Source organism: Hyla sarda, chromosome 2 (genome assembly GCF_029499605.1).
Source record: "Hyla sarda isolate aHylSar1 chromosome 2, aHylSar1.hap1, whole genome shotgun sequence".
Taxonomy (NCBI): Eukaryota; Metazoa; Chordata; class Amphibia; order Anura; family Hylidae; genus Hyla; species Hyla sarda.
Genome location: NC_079190.1, coordinates 86,031,371 through 86,056,049, shown reverse-complemented (window position 1 = coordinate 86,056,049; position 24,679 = coordinate 86,031,371). Strand labels below are relative to the sequence as shown.

General features: G+C 45.7%; 1 protein-coding gene across 5 annotated transcripts in view; it reads left to right on the top strand.

The window, feature by feature from the left end:
* The first annotated feature begins 1,966 nt into the window (after window positions 1-1,966).
* GLS2 (glutaminase 2) overlaps window positions 1,967-24,679 on the top strand; it is a 91,415-nt gene continuing 68,702 nt past the window's right edge. The window contains exons 1-2 of one of the 5 annotated variants that reach the window (XM_056562394.1): window positions 1,967-2,363; window positions 2,481-2,818. In XM_056562394.1, the coding sequence (XP_056418369.1) occupies window positions 2,667-2,818 (152 nt within the window). In that variant the 5' untranslated portion in view covers window positions 1,967-2,363; window positions 2,481-2,666. Of the gene's footprint in view, window positions 2,819-15,877; window positions 15,960-16,713; window positions 16,835-24,679 lie in introns of those variants that run through there. The other 4 variants (XM_056562393.1, XM_056562392.1, XM_056562396.1 and 1 more) reach the window with 4 other exon arrangements.

Here is a 24,679-nt window from a genome sequence, read left to right as displayed (position 1 = left end):
GAACACACTAATTGGGACCACTGCGCCAATCAGCGGCGCAGTGGCCCTTTAAATCGCAGAGACCCGGCGCGCGCGCGCCCTAGGGAGCGGGGCCGCGCGCGCCGGGACAGAACAGACGGAGAGCGAGTCAGGTAGGGGAGCCGGGGTGCGCATCGCGAGCGGGCGCTACCCGCATCGCGAATCGCATCCCGGCTGGCAGCGGAATCGCAGCGCCCCGGGTCAGAGGACGTGACCGGAGCGCTGCCGCGGGGAGAGTGAAGCGAGCGCTCCGGGGAGGAGCGGGGACCCGGAGCGCTCGGCGTAACAATTCTTACAGGCCACAGGCATACAGCTGCCTATGGAGTATAAGAGTGACACACTGTAACAAATCTCCTGCCATGTAATTACCTTACTGGGGTGATACACTGTAACAAATGTCCTCCTCATATAATCTCCTTACTACTGGGTGACACACTGTAACAATCCTCCTCCTCATTATAATCTCCTTACTACTGGGGTGACACACTGTAACAAACCTCCTCCACATGTAATCTCCTTACTACTGGGGTGACACACTGTAACAAACTCCCTCTTCATGTAATCACCTTACTACTGGGGTGACACACTGTAACAAACCCCCTCCACATGTAATCTCATTACTACTGGGGTGACACACTGTAACAAACCTCCTTTCATGTAATTACCTTATTGGGGTGACATGTGACATGTCTCCTCCAGCTCAGCCCCGCCTCCTCCACAGCATCACACAGGTCCTTCAACCATGATCATTCCTTTCCTCCACAGTTAAGCTCCACCCCCAACATGTGATGGTGACATCATCACAGCATTCTGGGCCAGGGGAGGAGACGGAGGGAGGGTAAGAATAATTCAGAGGTCGGTCTGCAGGACTAATGTAACAGGGACGACGTTCCTCCTCTGGAAAAAGCAAAGGAACGACGTTCCTCTGCATTCCTGCAGGACTTGAGTCCTGGGTACTTTGGTACTGATCAACTTTTCCCCTATGTACAGGATAGGGGATAAGGGTCTGATCACCAGGGGTCCGACTGCTGGGACCCCACACAATCTCTGGCCGAGCTCCTGGCTCTCTCCATGCACAGAATGGACACCGCTCCATGCACGGAGCTGCATGGAGGGGGCGTGTCGACCATGGTCAGGAGATCTGGGAGGGTCCCAGGAGTTGGACCCCCCATGATCAGACACTTATCCCCTATCCTGTGGTATAAAATAACCCCCCCCCCCTGTGTTGCTTAAAAATGCTATTTTTTGTGTGCAAGACTTAAAAAGTCACATTTTATAAATTAAGCAAATAAATATAGACCCTGTCAAAAAGTGAAAGCCAGAGTGAGTCGCTTACATCTCAAAAAAAGCAGTTGCCACAATTTAAAGCCAAGAACACTGTGTCTCCCTATTATAAATTTCTATGTAACCTGTAACATGAGATATGTGAGCAAATAAAGGCATCAGCAGATGTTGAAGAAATCAGCTCTAGGGCTAAGCACATCCATTATAACGATACTTTAACCCAGCGTTTCCCAAACATCGTGCCTCTAGCTGTTGCAAAACTACAACTCCCAGCATGCCCGGACAGCCGAAGGCTGTCCGGGCATGCTGGGAGTTGTAGTTCTGCAACAGCTGGAGGCAAATGTTGCTAGATGTCATTTGTATCTCAACATTTGCATACACATATATTCTCTTTTCTTGCCTACGTCATCTACATAACAATTGATAGAATCTGTGCCAGCTTGTAGTAATAGTAGATATATGGTCCTTTTTTTTTTTTTTTTGTGACGTAACTATAATACATGATCGTTCCTTTTTTCAGCAATATAATGTAATCACGTGAAGCCATCTGCGTCACCCAGATCGAGATTCGGCGTAGTATATGTCATACAGCCGAGGCTGCGGCTGTCGTAAAGCAGCGGTCTACGGTGAGATACGGTGAGAAGGAAAGCTCTGAGTGGAGGTGGCAGTAGTCTGAGGCAGTGGTGTAAGCGCATGATAATACACATCTAGTAGGTGTGCGAGGTGCAGAAACAAGATAACAGTTTCCATTTCTTCCCCTTGCTCGTAGATGAGCTATTGCTTGCCGAGCCCCACCTCTCCGCCTGTCTGATTGGGTGCTGGACAGGCCTTTGCAAGAGGCTTGCCATTTATCTTGAAATAGCTACAGTGTAGCAGCCGGAGGTTCCTTAAAGGGACTGTGGGTGTAGTCACTGCTCCTCTACAAGTGATGACACATGTCAAAAGGGCAGAAGCTACTGGAAAGGATCTCTGGTTTGTGAGCAATTTCCTGCCGTGAAAATTTCCCTCTGGTGAATGGGACATGAAACAACCTTCTCAGGGACTTGTACGCCAGTCGCACGGTAGCTATCATCACTAGCTTAGCTAAGCATTGCTGTAAGCTTCCAGACACTGTTTCTCTTAAATATTTTACACGTGGATGATTCTGTGAGCAACCGAGAACCTTTTTTTTCCCACAGATCCTTTCCTAAGCAGCCGGATCAGTTTTGCCGGACATTCGACACTGGGGAGAGGCAGTTCCCTTGGTTGTTTCGAGGATTTTTAGCTGGTATTTTTGTTGAACAAGAACTTCTTCTTCTCAGCGATTTCTACTTCATCCGTCAGCTGGGAATCCGAAGTCGAAGCTGTAACCCTTTAAGACAGCAATGTTTTTTCTGAGATGGAGACCACGGAGCGACCCGAGAGTTCTACCTTGGATGTTCTCTTCCTCCGTTGTGAAAAAACATGTCCCCCGTCGCCACTTTGGAGAACACTGGCCTGGCACATCTGACGGGGCACTCAAACCCAACAAAGAGACGTAAGTAGAAGTAGAAGTGTGAGTGAGGTGTTCTCTTTTATTACTCAGAGACTATAAGGCTAATTTTCCACTTGGGGGTTTTTTCTGGCAGTTTTTGGATATCTGCCACCTTAGTTTTTGAACCAAAGTCAGAAGTGGATCCATAAGGGAGGAGAAGTATAAGTCCTTCCTTTATATGTCCTGTTCCTTTTTAATACATTTCTGGCTTTGGCTCAAAAACTGCAGTGGCCGTATTCCAAAAACTGTCAGAAAAAAAACCAAGTGGAAACTTAGCCTAAGCTCTCGCGAGCAGCGCCCTGTCTTCTCCTGTTTGAATATTTAGTGTGTAATATTGTAATTTCTGGAACTTGTCTTTATTTGAACCCCCCCATAATTGTAAAGTGCTGGGGTATCTGTTAGTGCCAGGGACGTAAAAGGGGGCTTGAGCCCCTGCCCTTTTTCTGCACTTGCCATTTGATGCCCTAAGCACATTATTGAATTTTGCAGCGTTTTGCGCACAGTATAGGCATACTAAACACAGTGACTTGCCCAATTTATTTATTTTTTTTAACTTGAGCCCCTGCCCTCCAAAATGTCTGTGCACCACCCTGGTTAGTGCCACCACCCTGGTTAGTGCTATATATATATATATTTTTTATTAGTATTAAAAGTGAAACTAAACAGATACCAGGGGCTGATAGAACTAACAAATGCTCAGTGAGGATCACATTATTAGGGTCCAGCCTCCTACTGCAATAGGAGGCCCACAGTTTGGAAACCACTGGCTAAAATCTTTGTGCATGGTATTGCAACTCCGTTCCATTGAAATGACCGAGTTGTAATACCACATGCAACCTGAAGACAAGTATGGCACTGTTTTTAGAAGAAAGCAGCTCTGTTTTTCTAATCATGGATAACCCCTTTAACTAAATAGAGCAATCTATTACCTAAAGCAATGGTCTCCAAACTGTGGACCTCCAGATGTTGCAAAACTACAACTCCCAGCATGCCCAGACAGCCAACAGCTGTCCGGGCATGCTGGGAGTTGTAGTTTTACAACATCTGGAGACCAACAGTTTGGAGACCACCGGCCTAAACTAGCATAAAACCTTTGTGCGTGGTATTGTAGTTTTAAGTTAGTTGCTTCTCCTTGCTACCATAGCTTTTTAATGAAAATCTAATAATAATAATCCAAATAATATGTATTTATATAGTGGCAACAGATACCCCAGCACTTTACAAATGAAGACAAATATCAGACAATAAAATATTGCACAATATACAAGCAGGAGGAGTGAGGGCCCTGCCCGCCAGAGTGGTGCCGTTGCCCATAGCAACCAATCAGATTGCTTCTTTCATTTTTCAGAGGTCTTTTTTTTTTTAATTAAAGAAGTGATCTGATTGGTTGCTATGGGCAACGTCACTTTTCCTCCGCTTTATGGATACTGAGGTCCAGCCATGATTTCATGAATTCTTGAGGTGTTCTCATTTGCACTTTGGGGAATTCAGTGTTCACTAAATCACTATAAAATTAGGTGTTCTTTGTCACAGGTTAAAGGGGTATACCTATCATAGAACACTATGGCATATGGCTACGATATACTATAGCATTCTGATCAGTCCTATCCCTGCAGAACTCTAACAATTTGGGGAATGAATGGACCGATATGTATTCAGCCTTATTCTGAGCACCCGTTGTGCAGGGAAATGCAAAAATAATGGTGGGTATCCAGGGTTAGAAACATAAGACTGCTTTGTTTCAGAAACAGTGCCACTCTTGTCGACAGTATGTGCGTGGTATTGCAACTCAGTTTCATTGAAGTGAATGGAGCCAAGTTGTAATACCACACGCAACCTGAAGACAGGCGTGGCGCTGTTTTTAGAAGAAAGAAGCTATGTTTTTCCAATCATGGATAACCCCTTAAACTAAGATATGGTTTAGTCCCCTGTACAGTAGGTGGCCAAGAATGCCAATGGGTGGGGAAACACTATAAAGGAGCCATGTTGCAGTCCCTTTATTCTGAGGCTTAGTGGGGGTCCCAATAGTCAGGACCACACTCTTTCTACGTCTTAGCATATCCTAGCGATATACTTTGTCAATAAAGCTCCTTTAGTAATGCATTATATAAAACCTCTCCAGGAGACCACTCCCTTGAGAAGACCACCCCTTTATCCAGACCAGATTTTATGCAGCAGATTTTCACTCCACCATAAATTTTGCATACAGGCAATTTTTTTTATTTTTTTTGACAAGTCAACCACCAATTTTGGGTGGTCTTCTCAAAGAGGTTTTATTAGAGATATAATATGGGCTATAATGAACACTCCCGAGAATATAGAGCATTGCATATTAACATTTTAAGCTGTGTTTCCCTGGTTATGTATTGCTTTGCCATATTGAAAGGTCAATTCTATTAAGAAAAGAAATACAAGTACCGGTGTCCATAGCAACATATGCTGTAAGCGGCAATAGAAAGGATATTGATAGTGGAGACAAGCAGTTTCTAAACATGTTAGTTGGGGATTTCCTTTACAACAGTGATAATAATGGCACAATACAAAGTCAAATAGGTTCCTGAAGGACACAAAATAGTATCCAGCATCTCCGTTCGACAAATCGTTCATTGACTGTATACCTGTATACTCTGGGGGGTTCATGGAACCATCTGTCAGATGGCAATCTATTACCTTAAAGGAGTACTTTGGCCAAAATAAACTTATTCCCTATCCACAGGATAGGGGATAAATAGCTGATCGAGGGGGGGGGGGGGGGACTGACCGCTGGGACCCCATCTCACTCAGCGCGGAGCGCGTGTCATCTACCCTACCAGACAACGTACGCACCATTTATTTCATGGAGCACGTGCCATCTACCACACTCGCTCCTCACACCAAAGCCGGGTCCGGTTCAGGAGATCACGGAAGAGCTCAGTGGTCTGCCCCCCCGTCTCCAAACTGTGGACCCCCAGATGTTTCAAAACCACAACTTTCAGCCGTTGGCTGTCCAGACATGCTGTGAGATGTAGTTTTGCAACATCTGGAGGCCCACGGTTTGTTCACCACTGGCCTAAACTAACATAAAATCTTTGTGCATGTTGTTGCAACTCAGTTCCATTTAAGTGAACTTGGGGCCGGGTTGTAATACCACATGCAACCAAGACAAGTGTGGTGCTATTGTGGTGAGGGTGTGATGAGGGCAGATGGAATTACCCTAGGGGCAGATGGCATTAACTCCTTGTGTTTGTGACGCCAGGGTGTGGTTTATCCTCTACATCATCCGAAGGTATACCGCTGGATCCTGGGCTAGATACGGGGGGCAAAATATGACTCCGAGTCAGACAGATGTAACAGTCTATACAGCTTGGCTAGGTCAACGGAGGTGACCAGTGACTTCAGAGACCACAGGGCTTGCTGGGACTTATGGTGGACTGGGACAATTTGCTGCAGAGCAACGCTGACTAAAGACAGATTGACTTGGACGGACTTGACTATGGCAGACTATGACTGACTTGTGGGGTACTGGCAAGCGGCGCTCTGTGCAGTGAGGACAAGCGACGCTCTGTGCAGTGAGGACAAGCGACGCTCTGTGCAGTGAGGACAAGCGGCGCTCTGTGCAGTGAGGACAAGCGGCGCTCTGTGCAGTGAGGACAAGCGGCGCTCTGTGCAGTGAGGACAAGCGGCGCTCTGTGCAGTGAGGACAAGCGGCGCTCTGTGCAGTGAGGACAAGCGGCGCTCTGTGCAGTGAGGACAAGCGGCGCTCTGAGGACAAGCAGGGCTCTGTGCACTGAGGACAAGCGGGGCTCTGAGGACAAGCAGGGCTCTGTTCACTGAGGACAAGCGGGGCTCTGCAAATGCTGGCTCACTTGCACCCCCCGCTCTCCTCGGCGAAGTGAGGCTTCAGTGCCGTAGCGCCTGCTGGGGCACATCCACATCCTCCTGCCGGCAGCTCACACTATGTGAGCAAGAAGAGAGATTTTTAAAGCTTTTTTTAAGCTTTAAATTTTAAGGACGGGGGGGGGGGGGGGGTCTATAGGAATAGTTAGGGAACATAGCCTGAGTACGTTTAGAAAAAGTTTTAGTGTCAGGTACTTTTTAAGGGAGTAGGTAGAACATAAGTGCAGGGAGGGCCCAGGGGTCGCTGTATGGAGTCTGCCAGACAGGGCAGCTAGGGTACAGGGGTGCAACTCCTGTACTGGGCCACCACAAACTCCCCCTCTTAACAGTCATCCTCGGAGCCCAGTCCTGGAGGGCAGATGACAATAAAGTTGCCACTGGGGCCTGGTGATACAAACGGTTCCTGGGGCATTGATACCGAATGTTCTTCTCAGGTCTGAGGAATGATGGCATTGGTGAGAATGTCCTTTTCATGCTCCTTTTGTGAGGGTATTCATAATTGGGATGGTTAGACATGTGAAGTTTTGAGTCTTGAAACTGCATACATTTGATACGGATCGGGCTGCTGGAGGCTTTCTACCTGAATGCCTTCGCTGCTGGGGCCCTTCGGCAATAGCTACTTCTCCCCAGAACACTATGCACATTACTAGACAATATAACAATAATACAAGATTACCTATACATGGTAACTCTGCCTCTATCCGTTTTCACCTATGCTTCAGGGGAACCCTCTGGCCAGTAGAGTACCCTGTACACGATAGACAGGAAAATTGGTTAGACATTTACACGTTTCTGACTACATATGGACTGGATAATATACATTTTAGCTACAGTCCTAACTAGGCATGACAATTGACTAGTTTCTATACAAAACACTATGTACATGATGTTAGCAATATCTATGCTAAACTTACTAAATATACAAAGGTACTATCACTCTCGGTACCTAGCTGGTAACTGTCATGGCAGTGAGGTAGTGAATGCTCTTCTCCTGACCTAGTCAGAATACCTTCTATATAAATTTCCATGGACAAAAACAGTAAATACTCAGAATTTTTTTTTGTACAAACACGTTCTATACATTTATTACATTGTGCCTTATACAATATAGTACAACATTTGCATCACCTATGCAAAAATATAAACGGAAATATATTACTCTGAACATATATATTTTTGGAGTACCACTCCACAGTTCTGGTACGTTTTAGAGTTCTCAGTAAAGGATCACGTATAAAAGCCGGGCACGTACACATACGCAAATGGTTACAGAAGTTCTTGGTTACAGAAGTCCACCAGGCGCTTTTCTTAAACGTTGCAGGAACCTGAAAACAACAACAGCTCTTCACAAAACAAAGTTCATTTTGCTACTTGTCACTATCACTTGTAGACTCTTTAGCTTGGGTATTTGACATCCCAGCCTCGCCTGTCGGACTGCTTCCGAAGCTGGGACATATAATGGGGTCCAGGGGATTGTGCCCCCCTCCAATGAACTCACTGAGGTGTTCCAGTTTACCCGGGATAAGGTAGACTCGGTAATGGTGGGGCTGATGGTAACAACCATTTGCGCTGCAGCAGCTTGCGCCACTAGGGGAACAGTAGTTGGTGTCTGTTGGGCCGGCCAAATCTCCTCCTCAGCAGGAGTAGGCCAAGGCACTTTGGTTGGTGCCTGCTGATTAGGCCAAACCTCCTCGACCACAGGAGTAGGCCTGGGCACATCTGCAGATGACTTTTGTGACTGGTGCCATGACATGCCCTTCGGGCAAGTAGACCACTTCCTCTTGGACAGTACCTCTGACTTTAGGTTGCAGCAAACCAAAAGGATCTGTGTCCCAGCTGTCCGATGGGAAGTAGGCAAAAGGAATTTGTGTTGGATTTTCGGATTTCTCACTCTCCTCTCATACTTTGAACAGGAGTGTATGTCACGATCTCCCCACAGAATGCAGTGGTCAGGGAAGATAGTCTCTCTGCACTGCCCGACAATTGACCAAGAATGGTCCCACCATGACGACAGTCCATGAGAGTGCCAAACCCCTGCACTTTGTTGAATTTTTCAACTGTGGCTCTGCAGCATTCCAGGGGTGGCTCTCCCTCTTGGGGATGGTCCAACATTCTAATGTACAGGGCCTCTAATGCTTTGTTGTCGTGTTGCTGCACTTGTAGCTCGTCATACAGTAGCAGCTTTGGCCCATACGCCTTCATTATTTGTGCCCTCATGCCCTCTTCAATTTCGGCCACCTGGGCTTCTCTCCTAGCCTTCACGGACTGGGCCGTCGGAACTGGGTAATGGGGCTTCCCTGGCAGGGGAAGAAGGTGCTCTCTCATGTACTGGATCAGTCCTGGCTCATCGGCAAATAGCCACTGGGACAACAGTGGTGACCGGGGACGTACTACAGACTTCTGGACCTGGGAGTTTGCCCTGGGTTAGGGGTAGAAGAAGGGGTAGAGAAAGCGGCCTCAGCCGGGGTAATCACTTCTCACTCCTCTGTATGGATCCCCAGGTCCGGTGGTGAGGGGACACATACACCGGCGATGTTCCTCAAGATGATGCTGGTGTTCCCTCCGCCGGGGTTGCTGGCCAGTCTCCATCGTCCTCGGGCACCAGGACTTGGTAGCAGGCCTCTTCGGCCCCAATGGAGATCCGTTGTAGATGATCTGCCAGCTCCTGAAACATTTGCGCCGCAGCCATGGCAACTTTCCGGTCCTCCGTTGCCATCTTGGGACTCTCCGACCTCGTGCTTGCCTGTTCCGCCATGTTGCTCCACTTGCAGACTTCAGGAAAACTGAGTGGATCCGGCAGCGCTGCTCCGTTTATGGAGGGCTTCGGGAAAATTGGGGCCTGGCTGGAAGTGCTTCAGCGGTGCACTTCCACTTCCCCAGCAATAAGGAGCGGATCTTTACCGTTCCATTTTGGCATCGATACAGCAACATGGTTTCCACGCCCAGGGACATTTTTTGCATGCTTCTCCAGCACATCTTTAACCCTGGCAGGTAGAGGCAATGGTTTGTTATGTATTATAACTTCGGACCTGATTTTACACCTGGTCGGTACAGTTCTAGGACAGTTCACAATGGCAGATAACAGACTTTTCTTCACCTCTTCCTCTATTTCACAAGCGCCTCAGATTAAACACTTTTCACTGACAAAGTCCCGTACACTTTCTGGTGCAAACTTTGTTCGCATCGGCATTTTTGCATCGGCATGCAAATTTTACTCTGCAATACTGTACACAGTTCAGACTGGGGGAGAGGGGTACATTGGGCATAAGGCGCACACCCGTATCCTGTTTGTGGTGAGGGTGTGATGAGGGCAGATGGAATTACCCTAGGGGCAGATGGCATTAACCCATTGTGTTTGTGACGCCAGGGTGTGGTTTATCCTCTATACCACCTGAAGGTATACAGCTGGATCCTGGGCTAGGCACCAGGGCAAATGATGACTCTGACGCCAAGTTACGTAACAATGGCAGCTTTACTGAGTCAGACAGGTGTAACAGTCTATACAGCTTGGATGGGTCCACGGAGGTGACCATTGACTTCAGAGACAACAGGGCTTGCTGGGACTTATGGTGGACTGGGTCAATTTGCTGCAGAGCCACGCTGACTGAAAACAGATTGACTTGGACTGACTTGACTATGACTGACTTCACCCCTTCTGTAGCTTACCAGGCTTTGATTTGACCTGTGGGGTACTGGACTTTAGGATCCTTGGCTGCGTGGTAGACTTTAGGTCTCTTTAGGACTCCAGACACACACCTAGGACTTGACCTTGCTGCACTTAGTAGAGAAGAGCATAGGAGCTAAGAGAGTGAACTAGCTCCATCCAGGGCTTAAAGGACATCTGCAGCGGTACAAACACTTATCCCCTATCCTCAAGATAGGGGATAAGTGTTTGATCGCGGGGATTCCGAACGCTGGGGCCCAAGGCGATCTCCTGTACGGGGCCGCGGCTCTCCCATGCAGCATGACGTTGCGGCCGGCACGCCTCCTCCATACATCTCTATGGGAGAGGCGGGGAGGCAGCATTCGTGCCTCCCCGCATCCCCCATAGAACTGTATGGGGACGGGGAGTAGACGGGGCGTCACCGTCAACCTTTAGGTCGACGCTACGTCACCATGGGTGCTAATGCCGGCGCCCCGTTAGGGAGATCGAGGGGGGTCCCATCGGTCGGACCCCCCGCGATCAAACACTTATCCCCTGTCCTGTGGATAGGGGATAAGTGTAATTCTGCTGCAGTTGTCCTTTAAATGGGGGAGACTAGAAGGGGTCCTATAGGTCACCCTTAGGTAACATAGTCACCGATACCTCACTGGGTTATAATGGGTTGATGCTATAACACATTTTATGTACATTATACTGCATAGCATAGGCATTTAAGGGAGTAGGTACAGGGGTGCCACTCCTGTACTGGGCCACCACACTATTTTTAGAAGAAAGCAGCTATGTTTTTATAATCATGGATAATCCCTTTAACTAAGTAGGGCAATCTATTACCTAAAGCAGTGGTCTCAAAACTGTGGACCTCCAGATGTTGCAAAACTACAACTCCCAGCATACCCAGACAGCCAACAGCTGTCCAGGCATGCAGGGAGTTGCAGTTTTACAACATCTGGAGACCAACAGTTTGGAGACCACCGGCCTAAACTAATCTAAAATCTGCGTGGTATTGTAGTTTTAAGTTAGTTGCTTTTCCTTGCTACCATAGTTTTTTTTTATTTTTTTTATTTTTTATGAATATCTAATAATAATAATCAAAATAATATTTATTTATATAGTGCCAACAGATACCACAGCACTTTACTTTTTTGAGGGGACAAATGAAGACAAATGTCAGACAATAAATCATCTGGAGGCCCACAGTTTGGAGACCAGCGGCCTAAACTAGGATAAAATCTTGGTGCATGGTATTGTAGTTTTCTGTAGTTTATGTAGTGTATATCCAAATTCTTCTCTGATTTAGCATGCTCTGGCGTGTACCAGCAAGCGATACACAAAAGAACAGTTGTGGGATGACGTGCGAGCAGGTCTCTATGTCATCTTTCGTCCGCTTATAATACTAAAATACTCTACCCGGTATTATTGGATTACATATGCTTTGTTTGATACATTTGTTTAAACTCAATAAAAAAAAAATAAAAAAAAAATAAATACATGGCAGATCTCTGAAGCGTACTTTCTGAGTTTTGCAGTGTTTCTCTTTGGATACGTTCACACATGCGCTATTTTATCTACTGCATTTGCTGCAGCAGATTTTGCTACCCAATGACACAATCTAAATCTGCAGCAGAAATATGCACGTGTGAACGCACCCTTTTATCGCAAGGATTTTGCTGCAGTTTTGTACGTGGATTAGTTCCCATTGAATGGGGGTTAATCTGTGTCCTGGCTTCCAGACATAAGTTCAGTGCAGAATAAGCACGGACACATGCACACAGCTCCTCTCTGTTGTCAGCTATGTGACCTCACAGCCTGGCTATGTGTATGTGTATGCGGTTACTTTCACGTGGCAGTATTTTGTGAGTCATCAGTGTTCGTAAGCCAAGACTAGAGGTACAAATCTATCTTTCATACTTTTTACTTACTTTCAAATCATTATGTAAAATACTGGCTGAAAAATGCAAGCGAGAAAGTAGCCTTAGGCTAGGTTTCCACTTGTTTAGTTTTTTTTATCTTAAAAGGCTACAAAAACTGCCTTGTTGTTTTCATTTTTAAGGTGAAGATGGTTTTTATTTATTTTTTAAATAGTGGATTGTAGTCCTGAATGTTTTATCATGTGACTAATTTCTATTGAAGAAAGGGGGGGGGCCTGATTATTAAAATCCTATATGTGTATTATAATTATAACTGTGTGATGCATTATCCAAGCCATGGGTGAGAGGTCATTCAGACTGTGGGTTTGTGTATTGCATTTTATTGGGGGTCTGGCTGTTTGTTTACATCTCCTTTGAAGTCAAAGGTTTTTTGAAGTCATGCACTCTGGTCCCATCATATAATCAAACAGATAAGGGGCCAGGAAGAGAGAAGACCCCCTGGTGGGATCAGCGGGGAGGGGGGAATGGAGTCTCCCTTCCAAAAAGGCAGATATATAATATTTAACAATGCTAGACTCAGTTTGTTCAATGCTGTGCGACAAGCTGACAAGACCATCCTAAGAACAGCACTCTCACTGACAAGGACTGCTATATCATCATGCTGTAAGAACTTCATCTTTTGTGTTATGAACTTGCCTTGCCAAAACTCTTTTATACAGTGATCCCCCGACTTATGATGGCCCCGACATATGATCATTTCAACATATGATGGCCTCTCAGAGCCCATCGTATGTTGAAGGCAGCCTCGAGATATGATGCTGCTGTGTGTCGGGGCCATCGTACAAACAGCTATCTGAGAGCGCTGACAACTTCAGCAACTGACAGATAGTTGTTTAATGTGCCCCGTGTGCCCCGTTCTGCCTCCTGTTACTCACATGCTGTCCTGCTAACTCACGGAGGCTTCCACTGTGAGCTCCGTGTAAGCCCCGCCCCCCCCCAGTGCAGCCATAGCCAATAGCCTGCAGCATCTTGCTGCAGGCATCCAATGAGCTGCTCCCCTTCCTTTCCTATAGAGCTGTAGTCAGCAGGATCGTGATGGAGGACATTCTGTCTCCCCTGAAGGTATTTAAAGAACTGTACAGTACTGTATGCGATGTCACACATCACATACAATACATATACACACTATACACCCCATACATCAATGTTTCCCTATCAGTGTGCCTCCAGCTGTTGCAAAACTATAACTCCCAGCATGCCCAGACAGTCAATGGCTGTACATGCATGCTGGGAGTTGTAGTTGTGCAACAGCTGGAGGCACCCTGGTTTGTTAAACACTCCCCATACACTCCACATACAATGGTCATCCCAGAACCAATTGGCAGTTTCCCATAGAGATATGTATTCAACATACAATGGTTCCGAGGCACCAGAACCAATTACCATTTTTACATAGACATATGTACTCGACATATGATGGTTTCAACATATGATGGTTCTCCTGGAACCAATTAATATCATATGTTGAGGGACCACTGTATATTTTTATACCTGTATGTCATTTGTTTCTGTATTTTTATATAGTCAGCACTGTGATACCTTTTATCAGATTAAATGTTTAATTAATCAGCTCTGGTCTTTGATCTCTAAATATATGAGCTCACCTTTCTGAATTCAGCTCTGGTGGAAACACGTTTATCTAAGGGTTCATTTGGTGACTTGCTGGGACTAGTAGTGGATACCCTTGCACCATCACACTCTCTCTAATGTCTTGGCTGGACCGATAGGGTGTGATCGTGACAGGGGGAACCCCAAAAAACGCCAATGCTAAACCCACATGACGTTTGTTTGTTTGTTTTTTCCTCTAAGAGAAGCCCCAAGATTTTGTTTAAAAAAAAAAAAAAAAAAAAAAAAAAGCAGCCATATTCTCAACAAGCTGCCAATTTGAAAGAAGAAACAACAAAGTAAGTGGGTTTTGACATTTCAGAAATCCCTATTGCCCTTCGGCTAACATCTATTTGCTGTGGGGGGGTTTTATACAAAAAAAAACAAAAAACGCTGTTTGACCTTTGTGGTTTATTTGCAAGAAGAAGAAGAAAAAAAAGTGGAAACCATAAGCCAAAAACAGCCTAATATGTCCACTAGTAAAAGCCCCTGTATGCTAGTGACATGTCCCATCAGTCATATGTGTATGGCCAAGTGAAGTAGGTACTGCACAGAATTAGGGTCAATTCACACGGTGGAATTCCACCTGAAATGAAAGCCCAATACACTACTATGGGATTCCGCACTCCCGTTGACACTTGGGAAATCCTGCTCACATAATAGACGCAAAAAAACACCAGAAAAAACCTGTGTGGAAACCTAGCTTTACAAGGATTGTATGGCTGGTTTCTCTCAAATACAGTGACACACCTGTCTACAGTTTGTGTGTGGTATTGCAGCTCACCCCTATTTACTTAAGTCCTGTTCACTTTCTATTAGTAAAGCTTAGCATTTATTCTGGGAAAAGCTCCTGGTATACATGCTAAGTGTATCCTTCAGCTCATGGGGGCCAAAAAGAATGTCCTTTTGGGAAAGTACACATAGAAAAGTATGTTATAGGGTAATGGCCTATGATATTCTATAAAAAGCTACTGTATATAGTAAAAAAATATATATATTATGCAGAATTTTTTTTCAATTGGGCTACATATCCCTCTATAAAGTATAAGGATATGTCGGGAACATTTGCCATTGTCTATGTCAAATAGAAGTCAAAAGCATAATGTGCACGGAGCCTCAAATGAAGATGAGCTGCAATATCAAACAGTATTTGTGTGTCAAAGCCGCCATGTTTTGCTAATTCTCTGCAACCTTTTTGACTTATATTCGAGCACCCACAATGCATAGCTCTCAGAATGGCAGCAGAATTTGTCATTTAGCTTTAAATATGAAAAGAGAATAAAAGATTCCATAACTTGAAATCAGCCTCAGTATTTTCTTTTTGTGACATTGTTTGAATGTATAGGCTCAAACTTGCAGCTAATGTGAGCCTAGATGTGTTGGCTACTCTAGGTAAGGGTTTATGCATACTGTAAATCATCCAAGGGTCACCCTGGTGTGTCTATAATGGGAGATGAAATTCAAGCTAGACTGTGAAAAGTCCTTGAGCCATATAATGTCTTTCTTTTTGATTTACTGGTAACCAGCTTACAAGACTCTACTATAGTAACCCGGCCGTGTATAAAATATTTTCCTCCATGTTTGGGTCCAATGTGGCCCCCTAACCCTCATTCACAGTTAAATGTAGCTTACAAGGGACAAAAGGTTTGTGACCTTTGTTCTAGCTTAAGGATAGCTATCAATATTACATTACATTAAATTGATTTGTAGCTATAGATAAAATGCTGTAATTGTGTATATATCGAACAGTAATCTGATTCTTTTATGTGGTCATACATGATCCCATGTATATATCGTAACACCAGACTTAAAAGTAATTATGTCCATTACAGAATGATTTGGGTATTTTATGATTGCATATTTAATGTGTGTTATCACAATGATATATATTATGTATTATGTTATAATCATAGGTAATACATAGTAAATAACCTTGTTAGGTGCTAGCAGGGGCCCTTGAAAAAAAATCCAAACCATGTCAGCGTTGACGCTCAAAAGGAATTTCCACTTAAAAGACGAGAAAAACCAGGACCGATCAAGCTGTTTACTTTACACATTCCTTGAAGTATATGTAAGTGTTCACCAGACAAAATTCGAAGCAAATCATTTTCTGTGTAGTTGTAAAATGTTCCTGTTGCTTTGGGGTAAAGCGTCTCTTTCAATTTGTTTAAAGTAGTAAAACAAAACACTATATAAATTGTGTATCACTGTAAACTGAACTGAAGAATAGAGGTCACCTGTCAGTAAAACCACTTGGCGAATGGCACTGTATATATGTTCCTCACCAATGTGCTTGGCATCTGATGAATTCAGTGCAACTGCTGAGCTACATATGGTTGTACCTTGCAGAAAAAATCGTGGCTATGATTAGTAGCACGCTACATGTCTGTCCGGGACTGCCACAGGTTCATCCGTAGCCTGCTGAGAGACTATGCCATCTTGGACAGCCCAGGCGTCCATGAACAAGAGGAGTGAGGTCCCCTCTACTTCCCCATGTCCCCCTGAAGTTATTGGCCAGTAGTTTGGCCCTGTGATCCTCCCTACCCCCATATTCCCCCATGCTGCTCTCCCATCCTCCCCCAGATCACAGATTGTATTGTATTGGTTATTTCGAATTTGGTGTTTCTCTGTCAGACTTGAGCGGAGTGTTAGAGTAGCATGCTGTGCGATGTATAGCTTAGGGAACCCGCACTATGTTTTGTACTATCTTGCTTTGTGTAATTGTAATTTATTGTATGACTTGTAATGACTGAACGATCAATGCTATTTGCAAGCCAAATCATTACTCTTTTTCGATTGTACACTGCATCCTCTATTTTATTAGGTTGAGTTCCAATTACCACAGACAAACATAGGCAATGCTGCCAATCTGGAGTCAATGGTCTTAGCCGTGTACTAACGGAATAAACTAAAAAGCAGACAATGAATAAAGAAAGTAAATAGCAGGTAACGACTGCGGCGTGGTACTGACACATAAGTTTTAAGACTGAAGCTGATCATCCCGTTAAATGTTATGGTGTTAAAGGGGTACTTCACCTCTAGACATCTTATCCCCTATCCAAAGGATAGGAGATAAGATGTCTAGGGGAGGAATATTCCTTTAAGCAAGTAGAAATAGAATAGATCATCATTTATTTTCTCTTGGAGGTATAATGGTATAAATCTAGAAGCAAGGTGATCTGCTCATCCTCTGACCTTATAACCTCTAAACATTAGGTAGCAGCAGCCATTCATTTAGCCACATTAGCTTCATGGCTCTTGGGATTTGTTCATCCACAGTTTAATTCGAATAAATGGGTATAGGCCTAAAACCGGCCATCTGGCTAGTCTTTTACACATCAACCAGGAGCAGGAACATTTTGCTGTAAATAAAGAAATACATTAACAACTCTTTGGTCACATAAGCAATTTAATTATTAACTTTTGGAAGCATATGCAGACTGAATAGATTATTGTACGATATTCCCCATGTACACGTGATACAGCCAGGAGCACTAAAAACAGGATGTGTGATATCTGCTCTAGTGAACAGGTGAATTCTTTAGCTGAACCCAGATACGTAGCACAAGGCTATTGTTTTTCTCTAAGCACAGGAAATTAGCGGAAATTGACATTAATTCAGGAAAATCAGGAACAAATATTTGATGCAACACCATGTCCGTCTCTATTTTCCACTTAGAAAAAGATACGGCATGGTTTTACACTCATTCTCATAATGTGTTGTTGTAAAATAAAGTTTCTTTTCAAACATCATTTTTTGTATAAACTCCTGAGATGCTTCAGTTTTTCACTTTGTCTCTATGGCACAGATATACTGACATTTCCTGTTTTCAGCTGCTCACTATTTGGATTTTCTGTACCAACTGAGACAGGGTCAATAGGGTCATCCCATAACACTAGAGGGTAGGGTTACAGCGATAGGATGACAGATCTATTGTACTAGTGGAAAACTACAGCAGATATGCAGCATTATGGATTGTTGAAAATAATTGATGGGAATAACATTGGTGTACACTGGCACCTGTTAAAGGGGGTGATTTATTAGGCAGCAAGAGAACAGTCAGTTCTTGAATTTGCTATGTTAGAACGAAATAGGTTAAATGAGAGTGTGAGGGTCAAATTGTGGTGCAGAGATGACTGGGTCACAATATCTCCAAAACAGCATTTGTGTGTGTGTGTGTATGTGTGAAAGGGGGGGGGGGGGGCAGTATGCAGTGGGTTATACCTACTCAAAGGGGTCCAAGAAAGGGTATATGGTGGTCCAGCAACAGGATCACCCAAGGCTTATTGATGTTTCTGGAGAGTGGAGTCTAGTCCATCTGATCCAATTTCTCTATGATCTGGTGGGAGCTGGACTATCAGGTGGGAGCTGGAACATCATAGTTGAGGCCTAGGTGTCTGACCTCCGAATCACCAAGTGTCTCCAAGCACTAGTCTAGGACTGAGATTTCTTATCTCCTCCTTAGTTTTTATGACTTGAGTTTATGACTGGTGGTGTCATGGGTCCTTATCAGAGGTATCCTGTCAGGTCATCAGGTTATAATACAGCCCCCCATAAAACTGTACAAAATACAAATGCACATACACATATAAAATACACATTGATTGAATTCCCACTCAGGTCTTGGACTAGACATGATTCACAATTAAAATACATAAGGATTGATCTAACACACAGGCCTTAGGCCTAACACTGCCAAATTACAGTGTATTTTACATTATGTTGGCATCCAGGTGCATACATGTTACTTACCAGGGAAAGAGCCAACACTTGGATGCACTATAAGAAGTTGGTGTGATGCTCTGGGAAATGTTAGGCTGGGAAATCTTGGGTCCTAGCAGTCATGTGGATATCACTTGTGGCACCTACCTAAACACTGTTGCAAACAAAGAACACACCTTTATGGCTTTATGGCAACAGTATTCCCAAAAAGGAGTGGCCCCTTTCAGCAGGATAATGGGGGAGATATATCAAAACCTGTGCAAAGGAAAAGTTGCCCAGTTGCCCAAAGCAACCAATCAGATCCCTTCTTTCATTTTGCAGAGGCCTTGTTGAAAATGAAAGAAGCGAGCTGATTGGTTGCTATGGGCAACTGGGCAACGTCTCCTTTGCACCGGTTTTGATAAATCTCCCCCAATGTGTCCAGTAACACAGAATGGTAAGAGAAAGATGACAAATAGTTCAAGGTGTAGACTTGTCCTCCAGATTCCCCAAATCCAAGTCCAACTGAGCAACTGTGAGATGTGCTAGAAATACAGATCCAGTCCATGACCATGACAAGATGACCCACCGCCAAACCGGTCATGCGGGAGGATGTTGCAGGCAGCAGAACTTTCTCCACGGCATCTCCAGACTCTGTCACGTCTGTCACATGTGCTCAGTCTGAACCTGCTTTAATCTGTGAAGAGCACAGGACGCCAGTGGCAAATTTGCTAATCTTGGTGTTCTCTGGCAAATGCCAAACATCCTGCATGGTGTTGGGCTGTAAGCACAACCCCCCACTTGTGGACGTCGGGCCCTCATGCAACCCTCATGGAGTCTGTTTCTTTTTTTTTTTTTTTCATGGTATTTTACTCTACTTTCGGAAACTTTATACATGCTTTAAAGTGTAGGGTTTTCTTCCCAGAAAATTCACATGATTTTCAGAAAAGAGTGGTTTTCAGAAAAGACGAGTGATTTTGGATGAAATGTAGGGAATACAACTCTTTTCTCGAAAAAATTCACACTCAGAATTTAGGCACACAACCCGACAAAAAGAGCTGGAATGCTGTTAATAAAGGAGGGCCATTGTGTTAAAAACGGAATATCTCCCCGGAATATCCAATCACATAGCGGACTGGAATTCTCGATATCTGAAGGACTCCAGCGATTGGAAACTGGATCCAACAATATTTCATCAGATCAATATTCTTTCGGGCCCTCTCCACTTAGACATGTTTACTTCCCGTCTGAATCATCAAACCCTGGAATTTAAAGTTGGTGTCCGGATCCAGAAGCGATCGGTAAAGATGCTTTTCTCCAACTTTGGCCATCGGAAATACTATAGGCTTTTCCTCCTTTTCGAATGATTCCCAGAGTTCCACTTGAGATGTCAATTCAACAATCCACCCTTGTCCTGATCACTCCTTGGTGGCCAATGCAATAATGGTTCCCACAAATTCTGGAGATGGTAATAGACTTTCCTCGTGTGATTCCATCTTACCCCTTTCTTCTTCAAGACAACTCGGGAATATCACCCTTCGATACTATCAGAGCCCCTGATTGCATGGCTGATATCAGGTCAACAGAGATTGACACAAATCTTTCACAATCAACTAGAGACATCCTTTCCGACTCCTGGGCTCCTGGTACCAAAGCAGCTTACCGATCAGCCTGGAAAAGTTGTATTCATTGGTGCTCACAACAGGATTTTGATTCCGTTCATGCACCTCTTAACTCCATCTTGAATTTTCTTTCTTCATCAATTGATTCAGGCAAAGCATATCACACGATTTATACCTTTTGGCTATCTCTTCCAAACACGCCTTTATCGATTCTATCCAAATAGGCAGACATCCTCTCATATGCAAATGATTAAAAGGCATACGCTTTCGTAGACCTCCATAACCCAAATACCAATCCACTTGGGATGTATCCATACTTCTGAACATGTTCATATCATGGGAAGACAATGAATCGGTATCACTGAAGCTTCTTTCCTACACACTCACTGTTTTATTATGTCTCATATCAGTTAAGAGAGTTTCTGATGTGAAAGCATTGGACATCTCTCGTAGACAATACTTACCTCAGGGAGTACAATTCTCGATTCATCGTAGAACAAAGACCAATTTACATTCTGTCTTCTACCCTTATTTCCCTCATCAAGAGAAACTATGCGTAGTTCTTTGCTTATGTTCTTACGAATGTCGTACAGAATCCTTCAGACCTCCCCCCCCCCCCTTCTCAACTTCTCATTTCATTCTGTAAACCCAATTTACCTGTATCCTTAGCCACTATAGCTAGATGGGTTCGTCAAACTATGAAATTAGCAGGAATTGACAGTTCTCAATTTGGAGCACATTCCACCAGAAGTGCAGTTTCCACTAAATTAGTTCAATAAGGAGGTTCTTTAGCTGACATCTTAAAGGCAGCTAATTGGGGCTCAGAATCGACTTTTAGATCCTTTTTATTTCAGACCAGAATCTCATGTTTCTATGATTCTTTCTTAATATTATTTATTTCCATTATATTAAATGTATTTGTATTCTTTCTGTTTTTGATATTTATAAATTCCCAATTATAAGCTTTAAACTAGCATAATATGAAGCCGTCCTGTCTTGTTATAAATTTGAGATTTTCCTTTTAATGACGGAAAATATGGATTTTATTAAAGACAGAATACAAATATTATCTTCCCCCCCCCCCCCCATTTCCCATCCCATTAATTAGTTATTGTTACGCCTAGCGCTCCGGGTCCCCGCTCCTCCCCGGAGCGCTCACGGCGTCTTTCTCCCTGCAGAGCCCCGGTCAGTCCCGCTGACCGGGAGCGCTGCACTGTCATGGCCGTCGGGGATGCGATTCGCACAGCGGGACGCGCCCGCTCGCGAGTCGCATCCCAGGTCACTTACCCGTCCCGGTCCCCTGCTGTCATGTGCTGGCGCGCGCGGCTCCGCTCTCTAGGGCGCGCGCGCGCCAGCTCTCTGAGACTTAAAGGGCCAGTGCACCAATGATTGCTGCCTGGCCCAATTAGCTTAATTGGCTTCCACCTGCTCCCTGGCTATATCTGATCTCCTCCCATGCACTCCCTTGCCGGATCTTGTTGCCTTGTGCCAGTGAAAGCGTTTAGTGTGTCCAAAGCCTGTGTACCTGAACTTCTGCTATCCATCCTGACTACGAACCTTGCCGCCTGCCCCCGACCTTCTGCTACGTCTGACCTTGCCTCTGCCTAGTCCTTCTGTCCCACGCCTTCTCAGCAGTCAGTGAGGTTGAGCCGTTGCTAGTGGATACGACCTGGTTGCTACTGCCGCAGCAAGACCATCCCGCTTTGCGGCGGGCTCTGGTGAAAACCAGTAGCCTCTTAGAACCAGTCCACTAGCACGGTCCACGCCAATCCCTCGCTGACACAGCGGATCCACAACCCGTAAGCCGAATCGTGACAGTAGATCCGGCCATGGATCCCGCTGAGGTGCCGCTGCCAAGTCTCGCTGATCTTCCCACGGTGGTCGCTCAGCAATCGCAGCAGATTGCCCAACAAGGACAGCAGCTGTCGCAGTTGACCGCCATGTTACAGCAACTTCTGCCTCTGCTACAGCAGCAACCATCTCCTCCGCCAGCTCCTGCACCTCCTCCGCAGCGAGTGGCCGCTCCTAACCTACGCTTGTCCCTGCCGGACAAATTTGATGGGGACTCTAAACTCTGCCGTGGATTTTTGTCTCAGTGTTCCCTGCATATGGAGATGTTGTCGGACTTGTTTCCTTCAGAACGGTCTAAGGTGGCGTTCGTAGTAAGCCTTCTTTCAGGAAAGGCCTTGTCTTGGGCCACACCGCTCTGGGACCGCAATGATCCTGCCACAGCCACAGTCCAGGCCTTCTTCGCTGAACTCCGGAGTGTCTTCGAGGAGCCAGCCCGAGCTTCTTCTGCCGAGACTGCCCTGTTGAACCTGGTCCAGGGTAATTCTTCAGTGGGCGAGTACGCCATCCAATTTCGTACTCTTGCTTCCGAGTTATCATGGAATAACGAGGCTCTCTGCGCGACCTTTAAAAAAGGCCTATCCAGTCGCATCAAGGATGTGCTGGCCGCACGAGAGATTCCTGCCAACCTCCAAGAACTCATCCATTTGGCTACCCGCATTGACATGCGTTTTTCTGAGCGACACCAAGAGCTCCGCCAGGAAAAAGACTTAGATCTCTGGGCACCTCTCCCACAGCATCCTTTGCAGTCTACGCCTGGGCCTCCCGCCGAGGAGGCCATGCAAGTGGATCGGTCTCGCTTGACCCAGGAAGAAAGGAATCGCCGTAGAGAAGAAAATCTCTGTCTGTACTGTGCCAGTACCGAGCATTTCTTGGTGGATTGCCCTATCCGTCCTCCATGCCTGGGAAACGCACGCACGCACCCAGCTCACGTGGGTGTGGCGTCTCTTGGCTCTAAGTCTGCTTCTCCACGTCTCACGGTGCCCGTGCGGATCTCTTCTTCAGCCAACTCCTCCCTCTCAGCCGTGGCCTGCTTGGACTCTGGTGCCTCTGGAAATTTTATATTGGAGTCCTTTGTGAATAAATTCAGCATCCCGGTGACCCGTCTCGTCAAGCCGCTCTACATTTCCGCGGTCAACGGAGCCAGATTGGCTCCGGCTTCATTCCCCCACCCTTGATTGGACCACCGGGGAGATCAGGAACTGGGACTCTGCCTGCCACAGGAAGTGCCTCTCCCCCCCCTCCCAGTCCCGTCAGGCAAGCCTCTGTGCCTCCTCATGGCCCCCGTCCTTGTGTCTCCCTGCCCCGTGCCAAGCTTCACCCTCTGCCCTCCCTCCCCATTCCAACTCCTGCTGTACTGCGTGCCGTTGAGGAAACCCTCCATTCTTTCCCGGTGTCCTCATCCCAGGGGAGGCAGTCACCGGACAAAAAAAAGGGGAGACCTAAGGGGGGGGGTACTGTTACGCCTAGCGCTCCGGGTCCCCGCTCCTCCCCGGAGCGCTCACGGCGTCTTTCTCCCTGCAGCGCCCCGGTCAGTCCCGCTGACCGGGAGCGCTGCACTGTCATGGCCGTCGGGGATGCGATTCGCACAGCGGGACGCGCCCGCTCGCGAGTCGCATCCCAGGTCACTTACCCGTCTCGGTCCCCTGCTGTCATGTGCTGGCGCGCGCGGCTCCGCTCTCTAGGGCGCGCGCGCGCGCCAGCTCTCTGAGACTTAAAGGGCCAGTGCACCAATGATTGGTGCCTGGCCCAATTAGCTTAATTGGCTTCCACCTGCTCCCTGGCTATATCTGATCTCCTCCCATGCACTCCCTTGCCGGATCTTGTTGCCTTGTGCCAGTGAAAGCGTTTAGTGTGTCCAAAGCCTGTGTACCTGAACTTCTGCTATCCATCCTGACTACGAACCTTGCCGCCTGCCCCCGACCTTCTGCTACGTCTGACCTTGCCTCTGCCTAGTCCTTCTGTCCCACGCCTTCTCAGCAGTCAGTGAGGTTGAGCCGTTGCTAGTGGATACGACCTGGTTGCTACTGCCGCAGCAAGACCATCCCGCTTTGCGGCGGGCTCTGGTGAAAACCAGTAGCCTCTTAGAACCGGTCCACTAGCACGGTCCACGCCAATCCCTCGCTGACACAGCGGATCCACAACCCGTAAGCCGAATCGTGACAGTTATTATATATTTTTATATGTTTACAGTATACTGACGACATATTTAAAGGAAAAGATACCTCAGATGTTCGTGTCAAAAGAAGTTACTTATGGATTTCTCTATGTTACTTCTACAACTCCAGTGTTTTACAGTCTTAGAGTTTTACTTATTATTTAGACTGTTCCTGCTTCGCTACAAGAGAGAGGAAGCTACTATAGAGACAGAGACTTATATTATCTAGGTCCGGAGATGATTGGTGGTCCAAGAATACCAGCATGTTTGAGTTACTATGTTTTTTCAAGTTTTTCTTTCTATCTATGTTTAACTATTTTGCTGCTGATGACAGTTTAAAGAAAGATTTATGCATAATATTCGCATCCTGTCTTTAAAATAATCCATATATTCTGTCACTAAAAGTAGGAAAATCTCAAATTATCCTTCCAAATAAAATAATGAATTATATGTAATAAGGG